The sequence below is a fragment of the Leucoraja erinacea genome, chromosome 15, assembly GCF_028641065.1.
Source record: "Leucoraja erinacea ecotype New England chromosome 15, Leri_hhj_1, whole genome shotgun sequence".
Taxonomy (NCBI): domain Eukaryota; kingdom Metazoa; phylum Chordata; class Chondrichthyes; order Rajiformes; family Rajidae; genus Leucoraja; species Leucoraja erinaceus.
In genome coordinates this window covers 24,357,893-24,368,765 of record NC_073391.1, presented here as the reverse complement: position 1 = coordinate 24,368,765, position 10,873 = coordinate 24,357,893, and the positions used below count along the sequence as shown (strand labels likewise).

General features: G+C 46.4%; 1 protein-coding gene across 1 annotated transcript in view; it reads right to left on the bottom strand.

The window, feature by feature from the left end:
• Positions 1-5,972: 5,972 nt before the first annotated feature.
• The window catches only part of ccdc172 (coiled-coil domain containing 172), a 34,543-nt gene continuing 29,642 nt past the window's right edge, over positions 5,973-10,873 (bottom strand). The window contains exons 5-7 of the mRNA XM_055647461.1: positions 9,868-9,969; positions 6,919-6,987; positions 5,973-6,211 (exon numbers count right to left, since the gene is read on the bottom strand). Of these exons, the coding sequence (XP_055503436.1) occupies positions 5,973-6,211; positions 6,919-6,987; positions 9,868-9,969 (410 nt within the window). The remainder of the gene's footprint in view (positions 6,212-6,918; positions 6,988-9,867; positions 9,970-10,873) is intronic.

Sequence of the window (10,873 nt, the reverse complement as noted above, 5' to 3'; positions counted from 1 at the left end):
GGTATGACCATAATTCTATTAATTTTAAGATATTATGGAAAACAATTGGAATGCTCCTCAAGTTACAGTATTCAATCGGGGGAAAGACTGATTTAAAGGCATTAGACAGGAACTCGCAAAGCTCAAATTTCACTGTACTTTAAATGGTACGTGACAATAAACTGACCTTGAAACCTTGAAAAGTTGATTGGTAGTGGCTGTTTGCATGTAAAAAGGGTTGCAAGGCTTTCAAAAGTAAGATAGGAGAGCTCGCAATCTGTAGGCTCCTGTTAAAGTACAGAGCAAAGCCAGCAAGATTAAGGAACCTTCGTTGAAGACAGTTATAAAGATCTGATTTGGAACAAAGAGGCAGATCTTCGATATAGGCAGCTGGAAGTTCATTCTATGGCTGATGTGATCACCATGGCATTGAAATTTAAAAGCAATGGTTTATTTGTTAGAATAGATCAGAGCAAGTCTTACATAATGTAAAGCTGGAGAGAGGAGATGGATGTGGGGTACAGGATGGAGGGGAAAGATGGGGGACTAAAAAATAAATGGGGTCTCAGAGATGGAAGATTAGTGTACCAAGGCAGGGAAAGTAGCAGAGTAGCTGGGGGTATGGAAATGGTGGGAGTAGTGTGTGTATCAGGGTTAGGGAGCATGGGGCAAGAGAGGAGGGGTATATTACTGGAAATTGAAGAATTCAATGTTCATACTTTTGGGTTGTAAGTTACCCAAGAGGAATAAGAGGTTTCCTCCTGTTTGCGTGTGGCTTGGTCTGGCAATGGAGGAGGCCATGGATCGAAAGGTTCTCATGGGAATGGGAAGGGAAGTTAAAACGGTTATCAACCAAGAGCTGGAAGGGGTCACGTAGATGTAAAGATGATGGGATCATATAACCATAAAACAATTACAGCACGGAAACAGGCCATCTCGGCCCTACAAGTCCGTGCCGAACAATTATTTTTCCTTAGCCCCACCTTTCTGCACTCATAACATAACCCTCCATTCCCTTCTCATCCATATGCGTATCCAATTTATTTTTTAATGATACCATCGAACCTGCCTCCACCACTTCCACTGGAAGCTCATTCCACACCGCTACCACTCTCTGAGTAAAGAAGTTCCCCCTCATGTTACCCCCTCATGTTACTCCTAAACTTCTGTCCCTTAATTCTGAAGTCATGTCCTCTTGTTTGAATCTTCCCTATTCTCAAAGGGAAAAGCTTGTCCACATCAACTCTGTCTATCCCTCTCATCATTTTAAAGACCTCTATCAAGTCCCCCCTTAACCTTCTGCACTTCAGAGAATAAAGACCTAACTTATTCAACCTTTCGCTGTAACTTAGTTGTTGAAACCCAGGCAAACATTCTAGTAAATTCCTCTGTACTCTCTCTATTTTGTTGACATCCTTCCTATAATTGGGCGACCAAAATTGTACACCATACTCCAGATTTGGTCTCAACCAATGCCTTGTACAATTTTAACATTACATCCAGCTTCTATAACTCAATGCTCTGGTTTTATAAAAGGCTAGCATACCAAAAGCTTTCTTACCACCCTATCTATATGAGATTCCACCTTCAAGGAACTATGCACGGTTATTCCCAGACCCCTCTGTTCAACTGTATTCTTCAATTCCCTACCATTTACCATGTACGTCCTATTTTGATTTGTCCTGCCAAGGTGTAGCATCTCACATTTATCAGCTTTAAACTCCATCTACCATCTTTCAGCCCATTCTTCCAAATGGCCTAAATCACTCTGTAGACTTTGGAAATCCTCTTCATTATCCACAACCCCCCCTATCTTGGTATCATCTGCATACTTACTAATCCAATTTACCACCCCTTCATCCAGATCATTGATGTACATGACAAACAACAAAGGACCCAACACAGATCCCTGAGGCACCCCACCAGTCACCTGCCTCCAACCCGACAAACAGCCATCCACCATTACCCTCTAGCGTCTCCCATTCAGCCACTGTTGAATCCATCTTGCTACTCCTGCATTTATATCCAACAGTTGAACCTTCTTAACCAACCTTCCATGAGGAACCTTGTCAAAGGCCTTACTAAAGTCCATATAGATAACATCCACTGGTTTACCCTCGTCAATTTCCCTAGTAACCTCTTCAAAAAATTCAAGAAGATTAGTCAAACATGGACCTTCCAGGCACAAATCCATGGTGACTGTTCCGTAATTCGACCCTGGTTCTACCAGATGATTATTATATGTGTTTATCGTTCGTAATCTGTTCCATAATTTGACCACCACTGAAGTCAAAACTAACAGATCTATAATTGGCAGGGTTTACCCTTAGACCCCTATTTTAACCAATGGAACAACATACGCCGTACGCCTTAGCCTCAGCAAAATCTCCTCGGACGTCGGTTAATGACATTTGAAATATTAATGTCATTGCCTCACGGCTATTGTTTCTTGTTACACGATTCACTATAAATGTCTAGGGAAGCTCCTGTCAGGACCTGGAGACTTCAGCCCTTTATTTTTCAAAGTGTCAGTCCTTCTTTACTTTGAAAAATTATAGTATCTAGCTACTCATACGGTTCCAGTCTACCTCAAGAATCAATATCCTTCTCCCTTGGTGACTACGACGAAAATAATGGTTAATATCTCACCATCCGTTGGCTCGCAGATAGTCTTGTCCCTCTGTCTCTCCAATGGACCGAATTATATCTCGTGTATCCTTGATATGATATAGCTGTAGCACCCTTTGTATTTTACTTACCTTATTGCCCAAAGACTCGTATGTTTTTTTACCTTTTTCTCTAATTGTTTTCTTTTTGTGTTGTCTTCCCTTTTCTCTCTCTTTTCCTTTCTCCTTTCTTTTCCGTCTTGGTCCTTTTTTGATATTCTTTTTCTTTCATTCTCGTTCTTTTTCCTCGTGCCCTGTTCAAGCCCTCATGTATTGGGTGTAGTTACTAGTCGACTTCCTTTTTCTCTGCTGTTGGTAATTCCTGAACAAGGGCTCTTTCCAATGGTCTCTACGTGTTTTCGTGCGTCTGTCTGTGTTTTCGTGGTCTCTATTCCTTTTCTCTTTGCTTTGTTATCCTCCATTCTGGTAGTTTCTCTAAAATCTTCAGGCCGAAGTTTCTCTCTTTTGTCTTCTCTTCCTTTTTGCTCGTTCTGGTGTATTTCTTCTCATGTTATCTGTGTCTCTCTGTTTCTTCTCTTTGCTATATTGCTTTCTTCTTGTTTCGTTCCGTACTAGTATTCCCAACGATACCTGTGCCACCTGTCCGTTACTTCTTCGGGTGTTGTTTTTTCTCTTTTTCTTAGTCGTGTCTCTTTGTTCTTTCATTCCCAGTGTTATTCCAAACTTATCGTACTATTGCATCTGGATGAAGGTCTCTTTTTCTTGTCGTGTCGTCTTTTATTCTGATCTTCACTTTGTGTGTTGTCTCATCTTTTACTCTCTTTCTGCCTTTCTTATTTTTGAAGTTTCTACTGTGTACGTGTTTTCTCTGACCATGTTGCTCCTTCTCTCTGTTTTCTTGCGGGCGTCTCCCCCCCGTGTGTCACCTTCGCCTCTCTCCCGGTGACCCTCGCTGTCGATGTCGCTCCCCTCTCTGCACAGATCGTGTTCTTTCCCTACCAGCAGTCGTCCCCGTCCACCTTCGGTCCCTCCCCCTCCCTCCGACCCCGTCCCCCAAACACCGGCTCTTTAGCTCCTCCTCGCGACTCCTTTGCTACCATGTCCCTGCGCCCCCCCTCCTGATTTATTGTTGTCTATCCACATTTCTTTCTTCACACTTGCCGCTGTCTCTCATCCATCTTCACCGTTCCGTGTGCCCTCCTTTATTTGTCTTGTTTTTTCTTTTTTGTTTTGTTCTTCCCTTTTCTTACGTCCGCCCTTTTTACCGCTCTATTGTATCGTCTGACACGTGGGTGTCTGTTCCCCCTGAGGCCATGTTGGAGACGGGGAGCACAGGGGGGGGGGTGCAAGGGCAGGAGCAGTTGGCTTAGTTAGAGTTCGTTTGCTTGTCCGGGGGCCCGAGGTTCGGCTGCCGGCAGCCGTCGACCCCTACCACCCCCCTCCCACCCACCTGTGTGTGTCATTCATCCAACGACACACCTACTGTCAACCCACCGCCCTAACCGCTGGGTGTCCTGTCGAGGCGAAACCACGCGGATCTCCCGCCCCACACCCAGCTGTCTGGGGCGCCTGGACCCGCCAAGCTTCCGTTCCTGACAAGCCCCACCGTCTGGGTTGAGCCCCGGGTCTCGTCGCCTGCCTGTTGTCGGCTAGCGTCAGCACAGCTCCCGTGCATCCCCATGCCTGCCGTTGCGCAGCTGAGTGCCCAGCCCCTCGTGTTAGAGATGCCGTGGGCGGCGGCCCGAGCACGATTACCGGGATTTGGTGTCTGCGTGCGGCGGGTGGGAGGATGGTGGCGTCAGCGTCAACTGGGTGTAGTCCCGGATTTCTAGGCATCCGTCGAAGTTCTTCCCTGTGTGGAGCAGTCCCCCGGGAACCGGAGGGTATAAGAGCGTACTCCCCCGTTAATGTGCGTGGAGGGTGGCCGTGCGGTCCTAGTTGTGCCTCCCCCTGGCTCTAGATGGGCCCGCGGGCAGTTCCTTCCCAGCGTTCCATCCGCGGCGGCCCGGAAGTGCTATGTTCCAGGGCCCCTTTCGGAACCGCATGAAATTTCAACCAAGACCGGCCCATTCTGGTGCCTGCTGACGACCCTGCGATTCGTCCCACCCGATTCCTGTGCTCAGCCGCCTTAGGTCATTGGCCCCCTCATTTACTGCGCCTCCATCATGGCTGCTCTCTTTCCTTGAGTCCCCCCTGTCGCCTCCTCAACTTTGACCCTCCAGTCCTCATCAAGCCTCTACCCTCTTTTCACATCTCCCCCCTGCGTGTGTCCGCTTCTGGGCCAGGAATCCCGAGGGGAATCCCTGCTTCCCCTCCTCCCCCCTCCTCTGCCCCCGCTGTCGCGTGCGCCACCGTCTTCCGCAAGCGGAGCGGTTCGTTGCGCGCGAAACCGCTTCGTGGCTTGTTCTATCTTCTTTCCACCCTTCCGCCCCCTCAGTATGTGGTTCCTTTCCCTGCCCCCCTCTTTTCGCCCCCCTTCCTTTTCCCCTTGCCCGGCCGTTCTTTCGCGAGGGTTCTCATCTTTGCCTCTCCTTGTGTACTTCCCACTTTCCCTCGCCTGCCACTTCTCACACTCCACGTCTCCTTTAGAGGTTTTTGTGCATGTTGGTCCCCGGATCTACCCTTGCCGCTTTCCTCTCCCCCTCCTCTGCGCTGTTCCGGTCTACCCTTGAGTTTCCCCCCCTGCCGCCTTTTTCCGCCGTGCTCTGCCCGTCGGGGTGTGCGCTCGGGGGTTTCGTGGGTGGCGTTTCCCGTGGTCCCTACAGCCGCCCCCCTGCCTGTGGTCGCACGGCCGGTTCCGCTTTCCTTGCCCCGTGCCCTGAGTGCGCGGGTTGGCTCCGTCTCGATCGACGGCGCCTTTTGGTGAACTTTGCTTCTTCCGTGCGGTCTCCCGTGCCCTCTCGCCTTTCGTTTTGTGTAGTTCTTGGCCGTATCTTCTCCCTGTCTGGTTCTGTGTCCCCCTGTTTTCATGCTCTCGAATTTCTCTTTGATGAGCTGTGTGCCCTGCTGCTGGTGTTACCTGCCATGTCGTTTTCGGGTTGTTCTGTTCTCCTGTCCCTCCCAGCTGTGTATTTACTCCCCTACGTCCGTGGGCCTTAATGGTTTGGGGGCACCATGCGGTGTGTCCTTGTAGGTGGTTCCCTGTTTAGCTCGCACGCGTCTGCTATCGCCAGGTTCGTGTCCCGTGCGCCCACAGGGTTGTGTTCTCTTCGTTGTTTGTTCCCCTTGAGGCTGTTGTGAATGCCGTCAACGCCCGCATGCGGGCAGCTACTCCCTGTCATGTGGTGTACCGGCACCTATCGTCAACGGCACCTTGCATTTCAGCCGCACGCGGCGGGGTCTCGACCTATCGGGGCCGGACATGGTTCAGTGAGCCGACGCATTACACAAGCCAAGTTCCCAAGCTCGTGCGTAGAACTCTTCGTGGGCCTTGTTACCATGATGTGTGCAGCGTCCCGTTCCAGGGTCGACGTGCCATGCGAGAAGGTGCTGCGAGCCACCAGGGACAGGCTGTGATCGAGTAGCTATTTGTTTGTGTTGATTCGTATTAGTCTTGGAAGAGCAGGTCTTGAGAGCACGAAACTCCAAGGTGAGTATGGGAGAATCTGTGGGGTGATAGGGCCAAACCTACATAACATGTGCGATCGGCGGGTTGACAAAACTGGCCGGGGGCATGTATGGCATGCTCACGACGGTACTGAGCCCCCACCCCCCAATCATTATCGTAATGATGATACCCCTAGAGAGGTAGTAGCCTTAATGCCTTCTGCCGTGTCTAGCACTCACTATCTGCTCAAGTTCAAGAAATGCCCTCAAAATCATTGGAACCGGCGTTCAACTCCACGCAAAAGATATCCACCCTGATCCCCAACAACACTACTGGCATAAAGCAACAAAACAATCACTTTATTAATGATAACAATTATCGATTCTGAGCGGGCTAAGAGGAATACGATAGCCATGATCCCGGGGCCCCCCCCACGGGACAGCACCATGCACCTATCCATATACGCTACGCAGAGCAAAATGAAGAGGACTCGCAACCCCAAAAATAGATAAGTAACCCGCGCCCAGAGCACCCCACCCTTGTGCCACCGCGCACTATCGGCTGACTGCCGGCAAACCATCATAAGGGCCCGTTGGAACAAGCTTTAGTAACGTTGAAATTCCATGAACTGGGACACCCGGGCAAACCTCCTGGACGAAAAAAAATACTGCTGCTAATTTCGATATGGTGCACCAAATGTATAAAATGGTATATTAACATCTGACACGGCACTTTAACCTATGTGATGCTTCTATCAAATCTCACCCTCGACCCTAGGAATAGGTTCCAAAAGCTTTGTGTTAAAAGCTACTCTAGTAATCTCATCTTCAAGACCTGAAAAATAAAGTTTTTTTCACCTTTATTGACAAGCCAGTAAATGATCAAAAGTTAAATAAAACAGAACTCAAATGCCTTTGTAACCTTAAAATCAGTTGAAAATAAAATAAATTAAGAACTACAATGCTCTAGACTGAAACATACATTTCACTCAGTCTGTGATACTATTCACTTCAAATATAACCTGCTCAATCACTCCTGATTAGACTGGACTATGTTTTGTCCTTTCATACCCAAACCTATTGGAATATGTGAGAGACTAATCACTATCAGCTCTTCAGGTCTATTTTATATTCATCAGTTATAAATCATAAATCATAGTAGAAAGATAATCATGGCTGATCTATCTTTCCCGCTCAACTCCATTGTACCAACTTAAACAATCTCAATTATATTGATTTACTGAAACTAAATCCAAAATTCTTTTGGACTTTTGCAATACCAGCCCTCTACTGCTGGAGTTTGCAACACTAACCTTTATATGTAACACGTTTAATGGACGATTCATACCAAAATCTCCAAAGAATACAATACAATACCGTTTATTGTCATTTGAACCTCAATTAAAGTTCAAACAAAATTTGGTTTCTGCAGTCATACAACAAGAAAAGAACCAAGACACACACCAACACAATTTACACAAACATCCATCACAGTGAATCTCCTCCTCACTGTGATGGAAGGCAAAGTCTTGTCTCTCCCCTGCTCTCCATTCTTCTCCCAATGTCAAAGCCCCTGACGGGCGCTGGCAAGTCCTGCGGCCATTAAGGCCGCGCCAGGCGATGTAAGGCCCTGCCCGGGTCTTGATGTTGGAGGCCCCACTTCGGGTGGCCTTCAACCCCGCAACTCGGGTGGGAGAAGTTGCCGTTGCGGGAGCTCCAAAAAGCGGTCTCCCACCAGGGACCCGCGAGCTCCTGATGTCACCGGCCACCGGACCTGCGGCTGGAGCCTCCGAAGCTCCGGAGTCGGGCCGCAGCAACGCGCCACCACAGCTCTCCACGCTCCAAAGCTGGCCAGGCCCACAATGGTAAGTCCGCAGGCTCCGCGACTGGAGCTCCCAGGTTGTTCCGGCTGCAGGCAGCTCCACAGTGCTCCAAAATCTCCAAACAAACTCTTACACAAGCTATAAGAAGATGTGATTATATTGGATTATATTGAACCACCATCTCCTCTGGCAGCAAGTTCCAGATGCCAACTAATGTCTCTGCAAAATGTCTCTTGACATTTCCAGTCAAATCCTCTTTAAAACTTCTTTCTCTCTCAACTTAAATCTACGCTATCCTGTTTTTAAAACAGAAGGAGGCAAAGTATATTTTTTGGGGGATACCAAAGACATGGCATGTAAAGTTATTGCAGATAATATCTATCTATCTATATATATATAAAACTCAAATCCGTCCGTCCGCCTGCAGTACCCTTCCTGCCTTTCGATTCGTGCCCGATACTCGCAGATGTCCAATCGGAATGGCCGATGCTCGCAGATGTCCAATCAGAATGGATTCATTTGCATGTACGGCTGCCGGCTGCATTTCTTCCTTTGATTCATATATATTATAAATTTGATTTGTCGGATTCAAACATGGAGTAAAACATAGAAACATATTATAATACAGCACAGTAACAGGCCCTACCGTCTATGATGTCTTTGTCGAGCACGATACCTAGTTAAAACTAATCCCATCTGTCTTTCTGTTCTCTATATTCCTCTATTCACCGCATAATCATATGTCTCTTAAATGTCACTCTTATACCTGCACCACCATCATTACTGCCAGTGTGATCCAGGCACCGAAGCACATAACAATCTACCTCACTGTAGCACACATACTTTTTTATCCGAACTCTCTTGGTTACTGTAACAATATATTCTGCACTATATTTATTTTCTCTTTTGCGCTACCTGTTGTACTCACATATAATATGATTTGCCCGAAGGTTTTTCATTATATGGCAGCATATATGATAACAATAAACCAAAACCTGGTAGGCAACAGAGGGATCTTGTGCAGGCGGTTAGGGTGAGTTTAGTTTAGCAACACAGTCGGCAGACAATGTGCGCTGAAGGATCTACTTCTGTGCTGCACGGTTATACATATGAAGAGCTGCCAAGTTTTGTCAGAGCATTTCAGTATTCTAGTAACTGGCTTAGTTAGAGGGGGCAGGAGGAGGAGGGGGGGGGGGGGGGGGGGGGGGGGGGGGGGGGGGGGGGGGGGGGGGGAGGGGGGGGGGGGGGGGGGGGGGGGGGAGAGGAGGGGGGAGAGAAAGGGGGATTTTTCTCCCTCCTTTTTTTCTAGAATTCTTTCCCTCCTTCCTTTTTTTCTCCCTCCCTCTCTCTGCTTTTCCCTCTCTCCTTCTCCCTTCCTATACAGTCTGTGACCCATAGCATAGCGCAATGTGTGAAGGCAACAGCGCTCCAGCTGGTAGCGCTATAATTAGAACCCATAATGCTGTTCTTTTAAATTCCCATGCGCTAAACTGACAGCGCTGTTTAAATCTGTAGCAGGACAAGACAGATCAAAGCTTACAAAAATAATCATCCAGATCTTGAAATTTAAAATACTAATAGATTTAATCTGCTATAATTTTTAGAGTTACAGTATGACTTTTTTTGTATGACAAGTATGACAGTATGACAATAATCCTTGCATTATTTAAGCAGCAAGATGAAACAGGAAGTTGGGCCGATTTTTAAAAAATCCCTATTTTACAAAGCAAATCCGTACATCCGTATTCTTATCGCATTTCCGTACAAAATACGGAAATTCCGTACTACTTGACAGCTCTGCATATGTATAAAACTGAGAGAACTGTTTGTTCATCAATTTTAAGTTACTGGTAAATATGAAAACACAATATCGTATTCAATTGGCATGAAACCTTGTAATTTGTTCTGAAGTTGCAGAAGTTCTCCTTTTAATTCATTTTTCTGTTGTTGGAGAACGTTTAGCTGAATATTTTTTTGTTCCATGTTTTTCATATCTGTAAGCACATAATACATAATTAAAAATAAAAATTTGATTAATATTATTTGAATAATTATTTGCTGTGGATTTTATATTGAGAACTTTGGAAAGATTTCACTTGATATATACATTTAAGAAAAATTAAGATATCAAATTTGCTATGTGATGTTGCATCATTTTTAGCAGCAATATGCTGGCAATATCTTGTGCAGCAATACCATCTTGTGCTTGTTTCCTTCCAAAATGTCAACTTTCCTGACTTCATCTTGTCAATTGCCAAATACAGACCTGTATTCATGGTCATTTGTCTAGATTGTCCTTTATGCAAGTAAGTGGTAACCATAAACATTTTGATATTCAGAAAGTAAAAGGACAAGCGAAAAGGTGCAAAATTGATATAATAACAATTTTGGAGGAAGGCAAGCAGCATTGGTACTAGGAAATAGGTTCAAGGATGTGACTAGTAGAACAGAAAAAAAGGCACACTCGTCTGTTGTTACAAATCAGTTTTATTGGCACAAGACAGAACAAAAATAATACTTATCTCGGTAAGAGCGGGGGCCCATCTTACAGCAACACACCTCCCACTCTTTCGGCCTCCGTCCGTGGCGTTGATCGTAACCCAGCCCATTGGTGAATCCCTCTTGTCAAGAACACATCAGATTTATTGGCAAGAGAGAGGACAAAAAGAATGTCTTGGTATGCGCGCGGTTCCGTTTTACAGCAGCATACCTCTCTCTCTCTTTCTCTCTCTCTCTCTCTCGCTGCCTCTGTGCAGCCCATCGATGAACCCCTCTTGTACATAAACTAACTTATGGCTTCCTGGTGCCTGCCTTTATACAGGTAAGAAATCAGCCGTTGAATTAACCGCCAGTAAGTCCTGGCCAATAGCGCTGTTTCCAAATTCAAACTATAACCAA